General features: G+C 55.0%; 3 protein-coding genes across 5 annotated transcripts in view; 1 reads left to right on the top strand and 2 right to left on the bottom strand.

The window, feature by feature from the left end:
* Positions 1-10,319, bottom strand: part of IP6K1 (inositol hexakisphosphate kinase 1) — a 37,099-nt gene extending 26,780 nt beyond the window's left edge. For both annotated transcript variants that reach the window (XM_039695597.1, XM_039695598.1), the window contains exons 1-3: positions 10,207-10,319; positions 9,778-9,832; positions 5,524-5,623 (exon numbers count right to left, since the gene is read on the bottom strand). The gene's annotated coding sequence lies outside the window, so the exon portion shown is untranslated. The remainder of the gene's footprint in view (positions 1-5,523; positions 5,624-9,777; positions 9,833-10,206) is intronic.
* A 1,384-nt stretch (positions 10,320-11,703) lies between these two features.
* CDHR4 (cadherin related family member 4) lies at positions 11,704-17,664 on the bottom strand. Its single transcript, XM_039734191.1, has 19 exons — positions 17,613-17,664; positions 16,875-17,071; positions 16,640-16,802; positions 16,474-16,559; positions 16,262-16,357; positions 15,750-15,853; positions 15,541-15,677; positions 15,295-15,460; positions 15,051-15,198; positions 14,686-14,788; positions 14,277-14,492; positions 14,059-14,198; positions 13,829-13,976; positions 13,553-13,755; positions 13,336-13,475; positions 13,223-13,258; positions 12,174-12,240; positions 12,054-12,084; positions 11,704-11,942 (listed from the first exon to the last, which is right to left on the bottom strand). The coding sequence occupies exons 1-19, from the start codon at positions 17,662-17,664 to the stop codon at positions 11,887-11,889; spliced, it is 2,289 nt and encodes a 762-aa protein (XP_039590125.1). The 3' UTR covers positions 11,704-11,886.
* Positions 17,665-18,270: 606 nt separating this feature from the next.
* INKA1 (inka box actin regulator 1) overlaps positions 18,271-20,056 on the top strand; it is a 2,467-nt gene continuing 681 nt past the window's right edge. The window contains exons 1-2 of one of the 2 annotated variants that reach the window (XM_039695417.1): positions 18,271-18,372; positions 19,700-20,056. In XM_039695417.1, coding sequence (XP_039551351.1) covers positions 18,334-18,372; positions 19,700-20,056 — 396 coding nt within the window. In that variant the 5' untranslated portion in view covers positions 18,271-18,333. The remainder of the gene's footprint in view (positions 18,373-19,699) is intronic. The other variant, XM_039695418.1, reaches the window with a different exon arrangement.

A 20,056-nucleotide genomic window follows, 5' to 3' on the forward strand; every position in this document is an offset into this window, starting at 1 on the left:
AACCATATTTTAAAGCCAGAAGTCTGGCAAGCATTTCACTTTTCATGATCCCCTTGCACTTCATTTCAACTTAGTCTTGCCTGCTAATTAAAATTCTCAAAATCTAAAGAATTTGTGTCCCAGTACATGAACAACTGAATTGGTTTTGTTAATACAGACTCAAATTAGGGCATCTCTTTTGAATTAGTGTGGTGCTGCTTGGCCAAAAATCCAAATCCTTGAGCAACTTTTCTGTTTATATGGCAGAAACAGAAAGACAATCTAGGAGCACATCAGGCCAACTGAAAGACTTAAGGGAATAAAAGCAAGATTATCCAAACAAGCTCACTTCACCCTGGTAAACAAATTCTTGTGCCAAAAGCACAAGGAGAAGTTGTTATCTAGTGGTTTGTTCTGCTACTGTAATTCTGAGACATCAATACTAAACAAAATTTGGGGCTTTCTTAAACATCTGAGAAGGCTCAGAGAAATGCAAGGCAGTCACTTATACAGTACTCCAGGTTATACCAATGCTCAGGACAACACTTAATTTACTGAATGAGAAAATGAACTGCAGATTGCCCTGTAATTTCAAGTAGACACCCATGCTACAATAATAATTTGTATGGCTAGGTAAAATTTTCTATGCCCAACTGAGAGATGCCCTCCTCTCTCACTACAATCCCTTCTAACTTCACACTGCCAATGAAAAAATCATTTCAGCTGGAAAAGGGATATTTTGGGCCCCCACTTTTTAAATCTGATTTCTTTCCTTGAAAAAAGTGCTATTCACAATGGCAAATAAAGCATTCCTCACTCTTTACCTTCTCAACACCTCCAGCAAAACAAGCTTTACCTTAGAAGTGTCATTTTATCACTATCAGTGCATCCACATTAAGGGATTCCACTGGCAGAGCTTCTCTAGGCAAGGATGAACATGCTGATTAATGCAGCTGTCCCAAGCATTTGTGGCAGAATCAACGTTATAAGTACGTCCATAGGGAATTAAAGCCACATAATCACGTTGCAAATCCATGCCCACTACTTGATACCAGTTTATAATTTCCCTAAGCAGGTGACCCTTGAGGGTCACAGGCAAGAAAACATGAGTTGTAACTTCTCAACTGAACACTTCACTGTGATTTTTTTCTCCACGAGTAATACCAAAGGAAGGTACATTCTCATATATAGTATATTCTCTTGTACTGTCAACCCACTAAAAAAAAAAAACCAAACAAACTAAAAACACTGAAAAGGAAAGAAAAAACTGAGCTCTGCATTAGGGGAAAAAAAATCTCAATACAAGTGCTACAAGAAAAGTAAAAAATGCCATGGAAAATTCAAGGACAAAGGGCAACATTTCATTTTTGAGGTTTAGAATGGGAAATAATGAGGTCTCTCATGGCAAATATACTTTAGACAAAGACAGGGCACTACACCTGGTACTTGATTTAAGTATAATATATGACACAGTATCTGATGGGACTGAAAGCTAAGGTAGTAATTTAATTTGAAAGCAGATATAACTCTAAACACAATTTCATACAAGGATACTCGGATCCCCTCAGCATGGTAGAACACACATGACACAACCCAAGTTCATGGAGGGGATTTTGATCTGGGTCTGTTGTTATCCTGTAACTCTCCTGAAGATCAGCATAATCTGCAAGGCTTTCAATCACTCATATGGAAAATCTTAAAGCTGCTAAAATACCTCAGAGTTGTTTTGTGGCTTGCAGCATGTTCTGGAAGGTAAAGGACAAAGAATTAACAGCAGGCCCAGCCAGCTGAGTGGAAATGAAAGGCAATCTGAACCTGAAGTTGTCTTCTCAGGAGACACATGCATCAGTCAGACAATCACAACTGCAAGCTTGGCAAGGTGATACATTTTTTGAAGGACAAAACCTGGCATTAAAAATGTCTGCAAGATTATTTTACCAAATCAAGAGCCAGTACAACAACATCCTTTGGTACCTTCTAGCAAACCTCCCACTTCTAAGGTATCCAATGCAACCTGACCTTGCAGAAGGAAATATCCAAGAAGGGAGCTCAGAACACAGTTCACTCCACTGTATTTCTCAAGCACCTTCCAAAGGGACCTTTAATATTGCAAATCTTCATTATTACTCTCCTGTACACTAACCTGGGCAGCAGGCCCCTTGAAATGCTTTGCCACACCAACCAGCTCTGTTTGAGGGCTTGAGACAAGAAACTTCTCCTTTTCATTTGAAGTGAAGAATCAGACAAACAAAGCCTATATTTAACTTCCTGTTCACTGAAGCAGTCGTAAACAAGTCCCTGTAAACACTCTACAGGTCACAAATGCCCAACATCTTATCTAAATGTTAAGCTGCTGAAGTGGATCTCAAAGCTCCTTCCAACAGGCTTTCTAGTGTGCCACTTACAACTGGGGCCACTGGTTATGTAAGAGATGTAAAGCCAAAGCAAAAGGAAAGCATGTTAAACCTGATATGCCAAATTGTTTTGCAGATGATTAGATGCAGCACCTGCATATACATAAACAAATCTTCTGTCCCATACACTAAAAAAGCACAGCACACTCATCTGGAAGTCACACAAATTGGGCAAGTTTGTTTTTAACAGCAAAACCTCTCTCAAGTGACCTAACAGCTACCTTGGTTTTTCACACCAAGTTCTTCTAAAGACAAGGCCATGCTGCAGGCTGGTTTGGGTTGGGTTTTTTCCTACAAAATAACAGTCTGCCAAATCACATGTGTTCTCACAGCCACAATACATCATAGGCTGTATATAGCTAGGGAAAGATAATTTCCCTTTCATTTTCTCTTCCAGATCAATACAGTGTGATAACATGTGCCAAAAGCACATCATCTCAGGCTGAAAAACACAAAATAACAAGCATAATGGGTGGAAAACAACACAGAGTTCTCTTCCTTCAGTATCATAAAAAACCTGCAAATGACAGGAAACCTGACACAAAGTGCTTTGCACTCATACAAGTCAACCTGGCAAGCTCACTACCATGGGACACTGATCTTAAAGGTTTTGAATTTTCTTCTGGTTGTCATGTCACAATGGGATGAACTCCAAAAAACAAAGTCTCAAACACTTAACCATCTAACCTGTGATCTTTAATTGCCAGGTTTTAGGAAGGTATTTTAACTGCAGTGAATAAAAACCTTGGGTCACTTTTGGCTGGTGAATGATACAAAACCATTAACTATTTTAACTAAGAATATTTGAGTCAAGCTGCATTCACAAATCAGAACTAATTTTTAAGAAAACTGGTTTTTGTCATTAGGTGAACCAAATTGTCAACAGGTTTAGTTTTCTAAGCTGCTGAAATTCATTGGAAGTGTCAGTGTTAAGCATGCTACAAAACTAACACACAGACCACAGGAATGGAAATTTCTGTGATCGTACTTAACTAAAAGAATAGGTACTTAAAGCTAAGAATAGGGAGAAAAACAGAAACCCCCAAGTGTTGTTATTACACACACAAAAAAAACCCCAAAAAAACCCAGCGTGCAGAGCACCTGAAGAAAAGTGAAAACTATTCCACTCTGCATGATGCACAACAGTGATATCTATTCAGTCTGACTAAAATAGTCAGAGGCTTTTCCTCAGTTCCATAAAAATAAAAGATGCATAAAGCATGCTTGATAATGCTTATAGGTTCACATTTAGCTTACTGTCAAATTTTAAAAAGTGTATTCAGGTCAACACTTGTGGTAAGAACTGTGAAGTATTAAGACCTCAATTACATAAAGAAGATTTATGCCCAAGTAAAGGAAATGCCACTTGCACAAAATAAGAAAACACTCTTACGATATCTGCTTCTAATGGAAAATAAAGTAAACCTCTCCATTATTTGCAAAAGTAAAGGGATCCATAAACATTTTATACAGTGTAACACTTAATCTAAGTAAAATCCATATCTTTGAGACAAACATGATGTGGGTTTTATTACAGGAAGCGTGGGAGTGTTTAAGAAACTATCAAAAAAAATCCTGCATATGTATTGTTTCAACACAAACTGAGCTTCAGACTGCTTCAACAATTCTTTTGGGACAGACTCAAAGGACTGAAGTTAAAAGTTCTTTTTATTTCCGTATTTGTGGTAGGAGAATTCAACAGGTCTATTCCTCAGACGTGTCACACAGCTTTACACAAAGACCACAGCTTGGAAAAGTGCAATAAACTTCTCACAAAGCAGCAGTGTTTCTTCTAAAGCTCCAGGACTTCACCATGTTTTTAACCAACAAACCAATGCAAGAGCAGCATATCTCATCTCCTGCAAGAGCTCCAGCAATTTCATGGCAGTTACTGGATGGTTTGATTCAGACACTGAGTAAGACATGGGACTATGTAGCCCCCAGGCTTCTCTCCCAAATCCTTCCTGCTTTAAATAACCCACTGACATCTGCACTTGGTGGTGCACTGATTTTGGTGCTCAAAGCTGCTTATCACCTATAGTTAGCAGTAATGAGATCATGACTGCTCCCCACACGTGCTTAAGCTGCTCAGACAGTACTGTCAAAGGACACTGAACAAACAGCCAGCCCTATCTTCTTGTGCCCTTTTTAAGATTTCTAAACTCACTTTTGGAAGTGCTTGACAATACTTTGATACCAGCAATGGAATAACATTAATTAGAATTGAAGATCACATAATATTTTGCATTAACATACTCTGGAAGTTTAAAATAATGGGGAAAATGCAGCTCAAAATAGAACTATGGTGGAGGGGAAAAAAAGAGAAATGTCAGAACAGAATATATAAGCTACACAGTAGTTTAGCTTTAGATCAGCACTTAAGTCAGCACTGACAGACACAGGAGCATGCCTGAAGAGAAGGCACCACCTATCTCCTCTCCCTATCCCAGGAAGGTACTTGTGGAACTCAACCTTCTGCATTTCAAACCAAGACCATCACCCACCAGGTCAGGGGCTTCCCCACCAGGAAACTGAACTGTGTGACAACCACTACTTAAACACACCATGTCTAAAGAAAACAAGGTCATGTGAGTCTGTTTATACCACAGATATACTGAGTCATGTCTTTATTGATAAAGAGCTGGGGAAAAAAAATATTATTGACGTTCTTGCGAATTCAGGACAGCACGTAAGTAACGCCTTTGAAACTGAAAGACTATCAGATCAGCCTTATCAACTTTCAGCAAACTAACCTCAGAACAGAAAGAAAAAAGCACACAATGATAAGAATTCTGAAATCATCATAAGGTGATTCAGCTGCAAATCAGGCACCTGAATGGCCAGAATTACTAGAGCATGAGTGAGCATCCAATTCTTGCAATTTTAATTCTTATTACAAAGAACTGACATCAATTTGGTGAATGAACAGGACTGAATTTTTCACTCTGTGCTACTGCACTTACCTGGGTGTTCCTGCAGTATCCTTCAAAAATAAGAGCAAAACTCCCACAAACTGTATCTACTTGAAGGGTAAAATTCCAAAGGGAGATGTAAAAAGCAAGCAGTTTCTTTCTCTTTGCATCTCTAAGATGGCTGCATATGTATTCTGAACAAAACAGAAAAAAGTTACCTTGGAGATGTCACCCAAGCTCCTTTGGCTGAGCAGTCACTGGAATATGGAGCCAACTTCTCACAATCAAGAGGGAGCAGGACCCCAGAAGCAAGTCAGCCTGTGAAATGATGTATGGAAACGAGTTAGCAAGTCCTAAATTAGCTTTTATTTAGATCTTTACTTGCTTGTCAATTCAGAATGTTTGAGAGCATGTCTCCCCTAGAGAATGGGACTGGAATTCACAAGTTCCTTTCAGGAAGCAAGTGCTCTCACTCATTCCTGTGGGCTCTGACAGATGCTCTTTACCAAAGGCACCACTTGGGCTGAGGAGATACACTGTTCCCAGTTGCCTTAGCCACCCTTAGCTGAAAATTCCCAACCAGGGTGGAGCAGAGCAGGACCTCTGATGACTGTTCCTCATCAGGCAGGGATGGGCACTAGGGAAGAAAGGCTGAAGCAGAGTGTATTAAACCCCAGGAGCTGAACAGACCTGGTTGTAGCCCCCAACACAGGGAAGGTAGCGTTTGGCAAAGCAGCAGGACAGCTGGTGAAGAAGATAACCTTTCTAACTACAAAAGCTAAATCAGAGACAGCTTATCTACTGCAGCTCCCTAGCACGTGTAGTGACATCCTGCCACGACAGACACATCCACATCATAACCTCTTTCACTGCTTTTATCAGATTTGGATGATGGATCGCCTACTAATACAATTATGGCAGCTATGTCCATGTGATTTTTAACAAAACAACTGCACCCATTTTAACTACTGTGGACACATTATACAGCTAGAGAGACACCCTGTAATAGCAAAGCTTATTCCTCTACTCCCAAAGAAGGGGTTCAAACATTAATGACACCACATACTGATGGGGTGATGCAAAATAAATGCAAGCTTAAGAAGCTTGTCTTTTACACACAGTTAATGCCACTCAAAATGCATACAGAGGAGCCTGTGGAAATACATAAAGGCAAAGGACTTGCACCTCAGTACCATCTGCAGAGTGGTTCACACCAGCGTGGACTACACAGGAAGCACAGGCAGCCCAACACACTGATTAAGAGGATTGCATCTATTAGGAAGCACATCTACCCGAAGAGCACACTGGGAACACCAAAAATAACAGCTGCTGCCACATCAGAACAGCACAACGCTGCGCACAGGCGATGCCTGCAAAACAGAAACCGAGCAGCCACGCACACACACTTCCTCTTCCTCCCCCCCCCTCCCTACGACAGCAGCAACAAACCTGATATTAAACACTGGCCAGCATCCTGCTCTGCATTCCTGTCACATCAGGAATAGAAATGAGGGAGACTGCTAGCTGCTCCTCCATATAGCTGAAGGGCTCCTTCAGTTTACAGCACGTAACACAAATGCTTGACATGACTCTTGCAGAGGGTTCTGTCGCATTTTCTTTTGCTCCTTTTCTCGAGCTCACTAGGGACCCTCTGTACTTACTAACTTGTTTTTGATACATTCCCTCTCAAAGACTGAGAGGTCAGAAATAAAACCAGTTGTTCCAGGCATGTCACAGTATACAAACAAGTAAGCAGAGAGCCACACACAAACTCTGCAAGTCAAGTTCAATGCTAAACCCTGCCCAGCACCAATGTGACACGGGCAAATGCAAGAGCAAACAAATCAGGCTGCAGCTTTTTGTCAATACTAAGTTCTGAGACTACAAATACAGCATTAACACTCCACTGAAATGCTCACATCTCCAACACGTTATGAGCTAATCCCTGATGGACAGACTGGGGGAATCTACTGACAGTGAGTGAAAGTGCCTGGGTTACACTGCAATAATCAAGGCCTCTGTCAGATTTTCCACGGCTTCAGTATCTGCATTTCAACCACAGATGGAAGAAACACACCTCCTGTAGAGCATGGGTTCTGGATATCCACTTCAAACTTAGCACCTACATTTCTTATCTTAATGAAAGGCACAGTGAGTGCCATCCTGCACCCAGCATGCCAGCCAGAATCCACCAGACCCACAAAAACCTTGAGGCACGGAGAAACTAACTAAACACTGAAACCTGAAAAGTGATCAAACATTTTTACAAACATTTGGTGAACCACTGGACCAAAGAGACTGTGCCCTGTAAGCAGATGGCCAACAAACAGCCCCGAGCTTGTACAGGGCTCCTCATCTCGCACCAGCCCAGCTCAACAAGGTCACATTTCAGAGTTTGATCACTTTACCCAAAAGGAATCAGCTCTGCATTTGTGGGAGAAAAGGAAAGAAACAAACCAGGCAGCTCAGATGGGATGAGCAGAGCGCACGACTGCAGGATTAAGAAGAAATCATAACACTTGTTTAAAAGGCCAATTAGCTGATTAAGGGCACAGGTACAACTCCAGCCTGGCCACTTTTCTGACCTCTGAGTGCTTGCTACTCTAACCTTGACTTTTGACTACGTGCAATGCAAGACAGAATAACTTCCAAGTCAGTTGACCTGCACAATCTGCCAAGAGAGGGGATCTCAAAGCACATCTAACTTTTCCTTCTATAATATTTTTATAAGAAGGACATGTCCAGTGCTGTCTACCTGATGATGAGGCACACGATGATTCACAGAAGTAGAAGAGAAGCATGGGCACTACTGTTTCATTTAATTTTTGAATATATGTAAAAATATGGTTTAAAATTATATTTATATGCAAAATACATTGTTGCATTTGTACACAGTCACACTGCAGATTACCCTGAACTCAGATAAGACCCCATTCCAGCACCAGCCCCATTTCCCTTGCACTTGCAAAATCCTTTATACACCCACAAAGCTGGGTAGAAAAACAATTTTTCTTTAGCTTGATCAGTCTGTAAGTCAGGGCACTCTGATTCTCACCTGCACAGACATAAGCAACAAGGCAAGAACCTCCTGTGGGTTGCAGTCTGTACTTACATGAGCTGAAGTACCTGTGAAACCACACATGGAACTGGTGATCAGAAGCAGATCTTAAAAGCTGTCCCCTTTCTCATCTCAACAGATAATTATGTTCATTTGCTCTTCTTCTATGCAAGAAACTGCCACAAAGTGCCTAATGAAAAACCAGAGGGTCCAGGAGAGGGTCCCACCAGCATATCCTACTCTTTCCATCAAAGATTCTTATGCTAATAACCTTGCATACATCAGCTTCCCCCTCCAGGAGCTAAGGATCACCTCCCCTGTTCTCTCAAGTCCTTACTAGACAGGAAGCAAAGGCAAGGCCATGAAAAAGGACATTTCACATCAGCCTAACAGCATCAGTTGTTCACCCATGCACCTGGAAATGGTTGTGCTGAAAAAGCTGAGAGGGTATGAAAGACCCTCTAAGAAAGGAAAAGAAATATTAGCATTAGGACAATTCAATCCATGGACAAAACAAGGATTTGATGCAGTTGAAAAAGCAACCAAATATTATCGTGCTTTACACAGCTCATAACTAAATCTTTTCACAACCTACGACTTTCCTTCCAGCTCCAAAACAAAGCACTTACCTTAGGTCAGAGCTAAACTAACCCAGAAAAATACTTTACAATCAAAATAATAAGAAATTGTTACATGGGACTAGGAGACCTATTTAGGATTACAGTGACAACATGCAATAACTGGTACACTTAATTCTAAAACACTTTGAAGCTCACAACAGAATTTCTATATAAAGGAAGCCAGAATCTTAATTCAGTGATAAGCAACAAGAACACCATTATTTTTCTCCATCAAAAGCCTGACCACACACACAAGTGTTAGCATATCAGCTGCAGGCGACAGTTCACTATAATGGGACTTTCACAACACATTACTGCATATTATTTTGTGAGACAAGCTACTAACTATGTTTACATGATAGCCCTAACAATCACAGAAACATTACACTAAGGATGAACAGAAACCCAAGCCCCCACCATTCCTGCACCAATCAGTGTTTCCTTAGCAAAGGCCAATTACTGGAATCCAGCTTTGGAAGCTCTGAACACCAAGTTAAGCCAGGTGAACCTGAAGGGAGGAAAAGCAGATGGAGCAAAAAAAGAGCAAGACATGTTGAAATGACAAAAGCAGCACATACTAAAGGATATGGACCCAGTACCACCTACCCTAACTCAACCCGCCCTGGAAAGCCCCGGGGAAGGCTGGTCCGGGTCGAGGTCTGCAGACCCACGAGCACTGCCCCGGGGACTGCCAGGTGTCCCCAGCGGGGCAGGCAGCGCTCCCGGGGCCACCCACCCACCCCTCCCTGCCGGGGGCAGCGCGGACGGGCCCCTGGCCCCAGCAGCCTCCTCACCATGTTGGTTTCATGTTACCGCCGCGGCTCCCGAGCTCCTTCCTGCGCGCAGCTCCTGCGGAAGGGAAGGAAGGGCACAAAGGGAGGGGACGCTGGCTGTGCCCGCTGGGCACGGCCCTGCCCCGGCCCCGCGCTGCCCAGCCCGGCAGCCCCGCCCCGGCCGTGCCCCAGGCCGGCCCGCGGGGAGCGCGCCCGGTGTCACACGGGGACGTGCCGCCTCCCCCAGCCCCGCCTCACGGGGCCGCGCACGGACCCCGCCACTCCAGGCCCATCCCGGTGCTCGCTGCCCCTCACCCCGGCCGCTCACGGCGCCGTGCCCGTGTATCCCCTCTCCCCTCACGGGGCCGCACCCGGGTCTCACCTCACGGCAGCGCGCTCGGCTCAGCCCCCCGCCCGGCAGCCTGGCCAGTCCCCGCCCGCCCGGCTCACCGGGGCCGGCGCTGCCTGCCCGGCCAGGACACGGAACGCGGAGCCCCAGCGCCGCCGCTCCCCGCCGCCCGAATCAACAACAAGATGGCGGCGCCCGGGCGGGCGGGGCCGGCGCTGGCCGTCATAGCAACCGCGCCGTCCAAGGCCCGCCCCGTGGCCCGGCGCGCCAGTCCGCACCCGAGTCCCGCCCCGCGGGGGCCCTTCGGGACGCTGATAGGTCAAACTCGGTGTCGCTCAAGCGCAGCGCCGCCCCGCCCTTTCCCGAGTGCGGACGGCAGCGCACGTTAGGCACACGTGACGCCCGCCAGAGCCCCGCCCCCTCGCGGGCAGCGCCTCCTCATTGGCTTCCCGCGGGGAAAGGGGGGCGCTCGGCCAATGGGCGCGGCCCGCGCGTGCTGGGCGCGCCCCGCCGGGCTGCGGCTCCGCGCTCCGAACCGCGCTCCGCTCCGCGCTCCCAACCGCGCTTCGCTCCGCGCTCCCCTCCGGGCTCCGAGCCCGCTGCCGCCTGTCTGCGCCCGGCCGTCCCACACTCAGAGCTCCCCGCCCCGAGCCCCCGGGGCCGCTCCGCCTCCGCGCTCCGAGCCCGCTTCGAACCGCGCTCCCCTCCGGGCTCCGAGCCCGCTCCGAACCGCGCTCCGCGCTCCCCGGGACAAACACCCCGCCGTCCCACACTCAGAGCTCCCCGCCCCGAGCCCCCGGGGCCGCTCCGCAATCCGCTCCGGTCGCCGCTCCGAGCGGCGTCTCGCCAACGGGACGCGCTCACGCACCACTCCGGTGCCACAAAGGGTTAAATTCCCAGACGGTCACGGTTCCTTGTGGGTTCGGCGCAAAAGGGACCCTCAGGCTAAGTCACACAGGCGACCCTTCTCACTGTGAAATTTCACGGCTGGCCCCTGCTCCCCTTCCCTCCCCTTAGTCACCTACTCCCCAAATTAGTCTCTTCCCTCTTATCCCGGCAGCCCTTCATTTCGCCGGGAGCTGCCGGGGAGGCGTCCCGTGGCGCGCTCCTTTGAAATTCAAATAACCGGTTTCCCACCTCCCGCTGACTGACGCCTTCAAAGCCTCCCGCCGCTCCCAGCCCCTCCTGCGGCGTCCCGCTCACCTGCACCCACGCTAATTCACTTTTCCTCCCAATTATCAACCCATCCCGTCTGCCGACCAGCTGCTCATCCCACCCGTTTGCCCTTGCAGAGCTTGAGGGGGACGCGGAACTCGGGGCAAAAGTTGGTCAAAATTACCCGTGGCTGAGTTTTCTAGCCCCAGATAACCTCCCTGTGCAGGGCTGCCCCGGCTGGGTCACATCCAGAGGCTACAGAGATGCTTCTGTGACGGAAGCAGACTTGGCCGAAGCTCTGGTAACCTTTTTTGCAGTGCCAAGCCCGCTGCCAGTGCTTGTCCCGGGTCATGCCGCTCACACGGCTGACGAGACAGTGCTAATGACCCCACAGCAGGACAGCCACTGCCCGGCAGCGGGACTCCCTACGGCAATCCCAGCCGTGCGTGCAATCTCGGACAGCGTTTATTAGGTGTGACTGCACCCCGTGTGCAGCAGGTTTGGCCACAAAGGATGGGTCTCCTCCTCGGGGGCCGCAGCAGCTGCCTGCCAGTGCCCCCCGCTCTGCCCGGCACAGCCCACATGGGGCTGCGGGTCACCAGGAGCCCCTCGGCAAGTCAAGCCCTTCAGATCCAGCGCCGAGCCCCGGCCACGCTGCTGAAGAGACAGTCCCTGCCGGCGCCTGGGATGGAGGCAGCACTCAGCCACTGGTCCCCATCTCGCCCGTCCCCAGACCCCTCTGCCCGGGAGGACACAACCTGAGGCTGCTGGGGCCGTGGGACAGGGCACTCACGTGGGTCCTGAGCATGGCCACGGAACTGCCCCTGTGCGGAGGAGACAGGGGGGGCTGCTGAGGGCCACAGGGCGCCTCTGCCTCCCTGGCAGGGCACGACCCTCGCTGCCACACACTTACTGGGCTGCTGGCATGTGGGTGCCCCTGCTCCTCCTTGCCCCTGCTGTTCTCCACCACATCCCAGGAGCTGCAGAAGGAAGAGGGGAAGGGAGGGAATGCTGCCAGTGATGAGCTGCCAGCCTCAACCCCACGAGATGCTGCTGGGAGCGACTTGCCAGCCGGGTTTCACCCTGCCAGCTGCACCCTGTTAAGCCCATCATCCACCTACCTGATTGTGCCCTGGCACAGGAGGGAACTGTGACAGGGCTGTGCTCCCCCAAGCACCACCACCTTTCACCAGTGCCTGAGCAGCCAGCAGGTCTGCCACCCCATCCACTTGTTTCCCCGTGTGCTGGCATGCATCACTCTCGTGCTTGGAGGATGCTGTGCTGGGGGAGCTGCCAGGGCCACCCACGGGGCTGACCCTGGGTCTTCTCCCTTGCATGGTCACCACAGTCCCAGTGTCACCAAGCACTGTGGCCTTGCCAATGAACCTGGATCCAGCTGTGCATCACCTCGGGGCAGTTATGCCACTGCAGGTGACTTGTCCTGCCATGAACTTGCGTGTCTCCTCCTTGCTGTGCAGACACTTGGCACAGGCTGGTCTAGCATCTGCCCAGGCTCTCTCCTCTGTTACCTGTCACCATCACAGATCTTCCAGGGGTTGTGCAGCCTGCTCAGCTCTTCCCTGGGAGCTTTCCTTGACAAATGGGGCTCACCCCTGCCAAAGAGGGGCTCCCCTGGTGAGCTGCAGTGACCTCAGCCCTGGTGCCAGGACCCAGCCTTGCAGTAGGCATTGGCACCAGCACTGTGCCATGCCACCCTGTCCACTGCAGAGTTTGTGCCCCAGCCTGGCCACCGACATCATGGTATGCTGGCCAAAATTCTCTCTCTGCTTCCACAGCCCCCATCAGGGCTGCACCCTGCCCTGGGCAGAGACAGCTCCCTGGCACAGCAAGCCATAGTCAAACGCAGAGAATATTAAACATACCCCGTGTGCTGTGTCTCCCTGGCTACCTGCAAGGACAACACAACTGCCAGTATGACCACCCTGGTCATACAGCACTCACCTCTTGGCCAGGAACAGCTTGCCAGGGGCCCGGTTGCTGCGGGAGGAGCAGAAGGCAGCCGTGAACCCTTAGCCTTGCTCACCGAGCCGTGCCGAGAGGCGGGCTGGGCTCACCTGCACAGCAGGCTCCGGGCCATGCAGCCCAGGGTGGCCAGCAGCAGGACACCAGAGATGGTCAGCACAGCCACAAACCAGGCTGGCGGGTGCCACACTGCCTCTGTCTGCGTGACAACCAGCGGCTCCTTCTGCAGCGTCTGTGGGACAGGGGGGTGAGGGGCCACGGGAGGTTCAAGGACCCTGGAGCACCTCCCGGTCAGCGGGCTCTGCTCACCGTGTGCTGGGTGCTGGTGCTGGGGGGCACCGGGGTGCTGCGGGGGGTGACGTGCACCACCAGTGCCACCACGCTGCTGCGGCGGCGGCCACCAGAGCCGCCCGCCACCTCCACCAGCAGGACAAAGGGGTGGCGCTCGGCTCGGTCACTGGGCAGGTAGACGAGGGTGTTCCCTTCCAGCCGAAAGCGCCCATCTTCATTGCCTGGACGAGAGGGTCTGCTCAGTGTCACAGCACGGCGAGGGCCGCTTTGTGCCGTGCCTCGGCCGCTCCTCACCTCCAACAATGGTGTAAATCAGCCCGGCGCTGTCGGGGCCGCCGTGGCACGCCAGGCGGGTGACGGGCTGGCGGCTGCCCGGGGGCCCAGCCGTGACCCGCAGCTCCTGCACCTCGGGGATGCACACCGGCAGCTGGTCCGGCACAGCCTGCCAGGAGCAGGAGGAGGCGGTAGGGCAGGCACCCCCAGACCCCGCACCCACCCCAGCCCACCCGGGGCTGCCCTCGCACCTGCAGGCGCACAGACACGTCGCACAGACGGCTCTGCCTCTTCCCGGGGTCCAGGTCATTGTGGCTGTCCGTCAGCCGCACCGCCAGCCTGTAGCTCTTGTGCTGCTGCGAGTCCAGCGGTCCCACCACGCGGATCTCGCCTGCGGGGAGGCGGGAGCTGCGGGAACTGGTGGGTGCCGTGGGGTGTGGTGGGGGCCGGGGAAGGGCCGGGCGCTCACCAGTGCGCCTGTCGATGGAGAAGGGCTGTGCGGGGCCGGGCCCCCCCTCCAGGCTGTACTCGAGGCTGTCCGGGGGGTAGTCACGGTCAGTGCCAGCCACACGCCCCACCACGCTGCCAAAAGCTGCCGTCTCTGGCACGGTGAAGGTGGCACTGCTGGGGCACGCCGGTCTGAATTCGTTGACAGGTGTCACCGTCACAAGCACAGGCACACGGGCTGTGTGGCACAAAGCTGCTCAGCCATGCTGGCACCACCCCACAGCCTCTGCTGAGCTGGGTGACATGGGGACAGAGGCACCACCCCTGGGGTGGGCATCTCTGGGGCAGCAGGGAAGGAATGTTTCCTCTGTGATCTGCTGGTTTGGGTATTGGGAAAGGTCTTTTCCCACCCTAGGGACATGGACACTCACTGCTCTGTAGGGGCTGTCCTCCCACTGTCACCACAATGGTGGCCGTGAACTGGAAGCCCAGAGCAGCCATGGCCTCCGAGTCATAGTCCAGGGTGGAGTTGACCTGCCAAGCCAGGAGGGGAGAGTCAGGCAGAGCTGAGGTGCCCTGCAAAGCTCAGATGCTCTGCAAAGCCTGAGTATCCCACAAAGCCAGGGTGTCCCACAAAGCTGTGATGCCAGGGGAGAAGGAGGGACAAGTGAGGAGAATGAGCGGGCCTTGGGGAGCAGGGAGCCATGACCCAGAACCTGACATGGCAGCACACATTACAGGGTACCACTGGGCTCTGGTCTGGGCTTGCTGTCCACCTGGGCACTGCCCTTCTCACCTTCAGCTGCGGCCCCTCCATGCAGAGGTGGGAGCGGGAGGAGGGAGGCCCCTCAAGAGCATAGTGCAGACACCTGTCACTGCTGGTGGGGGTGCACCTCAGCGTCACCAAGGTGCTGCCGGGCGACTCGGTTTCGGCCACCTGGGACCTGTGGTGGGGCAGCCAGCAGCTCAGCCTCTGTCCCCAGTCCTGGGACACGTGAGAGAGCAGAGTCCCATGCACCCCACTCCCCCCGGAACCATACACGAAGATGGCTGGGTGACATCTTGGCGCCTGGCGGTCTGTCCCCTGCACGGTGACATTGACCGTGGCAGTGGCGTGGTCTTTGGGGTGCAGCGCGTTGTAAGCCTGGATGAGGAGGTGGGCACGGATCTTCTCCAGCCGGCGGGTGCTGCGGATCTCACCTGTCACTGCAGGAGGAGCCGTGGCCTCGCACGGGGCACAGGGACAGGCACAGGGCGTCCCTGGGGATCCCCACTGCCCTGCTCACCCTCATCAATGGTGAAGAGCGTGGGAGTCACAGAAGCAAGGATGGCATAGCGGACATTGTCCCCTCTGGCATGGACCTGAGTGACCACTTCCAAGGGGCCAATGGCTTCTGCCACTGTCACAGCCCGGTGTGGCTCACTGCAGGCGAGGCGGGCATTGTGGCACAGCCTGGCGCCACCAGCACCCCCCTCCAGGCCCAACCCCACTCACGGGAAGGTGACGCGGGGACGGCGTGATGGCAGCACCTCCACCCTTACAGCCCTGCTGCAGTTGTGCCCGTGACGATCCATCACCTCAATCTCCAGCTGGAACGTCTGTGGGCCAGCACCGGGGCAGCTCTGGGACAGCCCTCAGTGGCACCAACAGTGGGGATGGGGACGGGGATGGGAACAGTGATGGGATGGGAACAGAAACAGGAACAGAAACAAAGGAGAGGGGGCAAGAGGAGATGAGAATGGGGCTTGGAGTAGGAACAGAGGTGGGAAGAGGTGTGGAGATGGAGATGAGTATGAGTTGGAGACTAGAATGGGCAGGAATATAGACAGGGATGAGGATATGGACACAACTTGAGATGCAGAAGGGGATGGGGACAGGGATAGAGCACTTGTGGGTCCACGGGGCCTAATGGGCAGAGCAGAATGTGGAGAGCTGAGGCCAGGGAGAGGCTAAGCCCCAGTGGACTGAGAGGTGGCTGTGACCAGCCTGGGGCTGCTGGTGCCCACCTGGGTGTCCTTGCTGGGATCAAAACCATTGTCAGGTGCCAGCACCAGGCCCCAGCGGGTAAGCGTGAGTGGTGTGTTGTGGTTTCGGAGCCTGAACTGCAGAAAGGAGGGTGATGGGAACCCCTGTCCCACTGCTCCATACCTGGGGTTCTGCTGTCTCCAAGGCTGCTCCCTTCTGTGGGGGTGTGGTTCCCCAGGGAGCTGCCACTCACCGTCAGCCCGCCAAGTGGCTGTGGCAGCACCGCGTACAGGGGTGTCCGGGGTGCCACATCTGCCAGCACCTGCACCACACCACCTTCTGGAGCACAGCACAGCTGTGGGGGCTTGGTGCTGGCTGGCACGCACAGCCCCCACTGCCCTGTGCCCCCCTGTTCCTACCTGCGCTGGCAAAGGAGGTGTCACAGCGCAGCACATGCCCTGCTGTCACCCGGACAAAGAGCCGCTCTTCCACCTCGTCCTCACCAGGACAAGCAGCCCGCAGGATCAGTGTGTACTGGTTCACCCGGCGGGCATCGAGCTCTGCACCAGCACGCAGTGTCACCTGCCACGGGGACACAGTCACTCAGCAGGGCACCTGCCAGCTCCTGCCCCACTCCCTGTTCCCCAGCCACACCTCTGCCCGGAACATGGTGGCATCCGTGGGGTCAGAGCTGATGGCGATGGAGTTGAAGGGGTGGTCGGGCTCGATGCTGGCCAGGGTGACATTGGGACTGCTGCTTGAGTTGCTGCAGGACACGGTCACCTCAGCGATGCGAGTGCCTGGAACTGTGTCCTCACTCAGGGCCACCACGCGTGGCAGGTCAGGCAGGGCTGGTGGAAGACCCCAGGGGCCACTGATGGCTCATCCAGCTGTGCTTAGGGAGCTCTGCTCCTGCACCTAGGCACCAATGCAGTCACAGGTTCCCCTGCCAGACACAGCTGGGTCCAAAGCACCCCGCTCTTACCTGTTGCTCTGACAAATGTCCCTGCAAAGAGGAGAGAGTGTCACCACAGCCTGCCAGGTGTGCCCTGGCAATGCCCTGGGGAGGCCCCAGAATTCCCTCTGTGAGATGCCCTGACGAAACCCCAGTGGTGTCTGGATATGCCACAGTGATGCCAAAAGAAGCCCCAGCAAGATCCCGGCAATGCTGAGGACACCCTGAGGACACCCGGACAATGCCCTGAGCAACCTTGTGTGCCCCTCCCTGCCTCAGCCCAGCCAGAGAGCTGCCAATCCCTCTGCCCACCCTGGGGTCAGCCCCAGGACTGTGGGAGCAACCGAGGAGAGCCTCATCCCTGTTGCCTTCCTCTCAGTCATCCACCCACGATCTGGCAAAGGGTGCCCCGAACGCTGTGACCTTGAAGCACCTACCCGGGGCACAGAGGCTGAGGAGGAGGAAGGTGAGGTGTCCGTGCATGCCCATGGCTCGCTGGGTGTTTGGGACAAGCTGCAGCCGGTTGCCAAGGCCGCTGGGCACCACCCCGGCCCGGCGTCACGCCGTCCATCCCCACCCGTGGCGGCCGTCCCGGCCAGGGGAGGGGCAGGGCACGGCCCCCGTGCCCCCCGCTCTCACGCCGCCGCTCCAAGCCCCTCGCCACCCGCAGCTCCGTGGGGTTTGGCTGCCACCCCTCGCTGCTTCACCACGCGGCACGCTCGGGAACCGAGAAAATTAGCTGGGAGCTAATTTTTGGCCGTGTTCTCGTTCATTTGCAAACCAGTGCCGCTTCTCCCGGGATCCCCATTAAGCGCTATTAGTTCCCAATTAACGGGCACCGCGGCCCGGGTCACTGTTCCCTTCCCTCCTGCAGCTCCCAGCCCGGCTCTGGCAGCCCGGTGGCGGGGGCGCCGACGGGGGATGCCTCCGCCGGGGCTCTGCACCGGGGCTGCCCTCCTTCGCGGCGGGGCACACCGAGCTGCGGGACCCCCGGTGCTGGAGGTGCTGCCGGCCGGGACACGGATCCCGCCCGGCCCGGCGGTGCCCGGGTGGTGCCCGGCGCGGGGCCCCGGGGCGGCGGGGAGGGGTCCCTCCGCCACCGGCACCGGCGGCTCTGCGAGCAGGGCCGGGAGCGGCGCCGGGGGAGCAGGACCGGGCATGCACAGCGCCCGCCCAGACGAGCTCGGCGCCGAGCGGGTGAGTGCCGCCGCGGGCACCGGGAGGGAGCGGGACGGGACGGGACCACCGCTCCCCGGCGCCCCGGGACTGCGGGGCTGCCGTGACGTCCGGGCGCTGCCGGTGACATCAAGACCGTGACATGAACGCGAGACCAAAGGCGGCACGGGGGACGTGTGCGGCCGGTGGGACCCTGGCGGTGTGGGGGCACGGGTGGCCAGCGGCCACGGTGTCCAGCTGTCAAGCTGCCAGCGGCACTGTCCCCCCACAGCTGCCACCCTGCCATCCACCTGGGCTGCCTCGAGGGACGGCGGTGACAGGGTGGCCCTTCGGCTCTCCTGGGCCTGCCACATGCTTACCCAGCACCTCACAACCGGCTGCCCCAGTGTTCCCGGCCAGTGGCAGGACTGGGCGGCTCGGAGTGGTGGCACATTGCCACTAGGGCTGGATGAGAGGGTCCCAGCCAGCGGGGAGGGGGACAGGGATTTGGACGGGGACGTGGAGAGGGACAAGGACAGTCCTGCCAGCAGCTGTGTCAGGGCCAGCCAGAGAGGACAGAATTATCGGTCCTGGAAGCAATCCCTCCTGCACACTCAGCTTCCCGCGACTCCAGCGCGGAAAGGAAAGCGGACGTAACACCCTGCTTTTGGGTTCAGACAATAGGAATTCAAGAGCGAGGAGCGGCCCGGCTGCGGGAGCCAGCAGTCCCTTCCAGCGCCCGCCCGGCCGTGCTCCGTTCGGCCCCGGCTGCCTCGGTCCCCTGCATTTCCCGGCCTTTGAGGGGTCCCGAGCCTTGGGCGCGGGGCTGGCTGCACCCTGACGTCACCCAGGGTGTCCCCAGCTGGAGGGCACAGGGTGGGTGGGTGGCCCTGCCGACGCGCGGGGGCACAGCCCCACCCCAGCACCCGCGGGTGCCCTGGGGCTGCCGCTGGCCCCGTGCCACCGAGTGGGACTCTGCCGGAGGGGTGTCCCGGCCGCCTCCCTGCCGCGAACGGGGCACTCGAGGGGCTGTCGGGGGGGCAGCGGAGCGCCCGCTGCTACGTGCCGTGGCCCTCTGTCATTTCCCGCAGGCACGGCCGGGGCTGGGTGCCTGCTTGCTCACCCGACAAGCCGCTGCACGCCGGCCGGCTCCGCGCAGGAGCCGCAGGAAAGCGGGGCCCGGGGCTGGAGGCAAGCCGGGACCTGCGGCCCGCTCTCCGCACCCTGCTGCACGCCCATTGCGCCAGCGAAGCCCCCACGAGCCGGGGCGGGGGGGAGCGCGGGGTGCCGGGGAGGGCGGGATGGGCACCGCGGGGCTGCCGGGGGGCAGCGGCGACAACCGTGCTGATGATGCGCCCTTTCCCTGCAGTGGTGCCGGCGGGACGCGGGCCCGACGCTGCGGGCGCACATGCACGGCACGCGGCAGACAGCGCAGCAGCCCGGCAGGGCGGCGGGGCCGGCTCCCCGTGCCCCGCGCCCCGCCTCGGCGGCGGACTCGGCCTGCAGCCTGGACCCCGGTGGCGAGGAGGAGGAGGGGGGGAGCCCGGCCGCCCGCTCCCCCCCGGCCAGCGAGCGCAGCCTGGAGTTCGACTCGGGGTACTCGGAGGCGTCGGGCGGCACGTGGAGGGAAGAGGAGGCGCCCGTGCGGCGCCGGCACCTGCTGCCCTGCCAACGGGCACACCGGCTCTCGGCCGGCCCCGCCGCCCCGCCGCCCGCCCCCGCCCGC

This window comes from Passer montanus, unplaced genomic scaffold, assembly GCF_014805655.1.
Source record: "Passer montanus isolate IOZ18808 unplaced genomic scaffold, ASM1480565v1 scaffold9, whole genome shotgun sequence".
Classification (NCBI taxonomy): domain Eukaryota; kingdom Metazoa; phylum Chordata; class Aves; order Passeriformes; family Passeridae; genus Passer; species Passer montanus.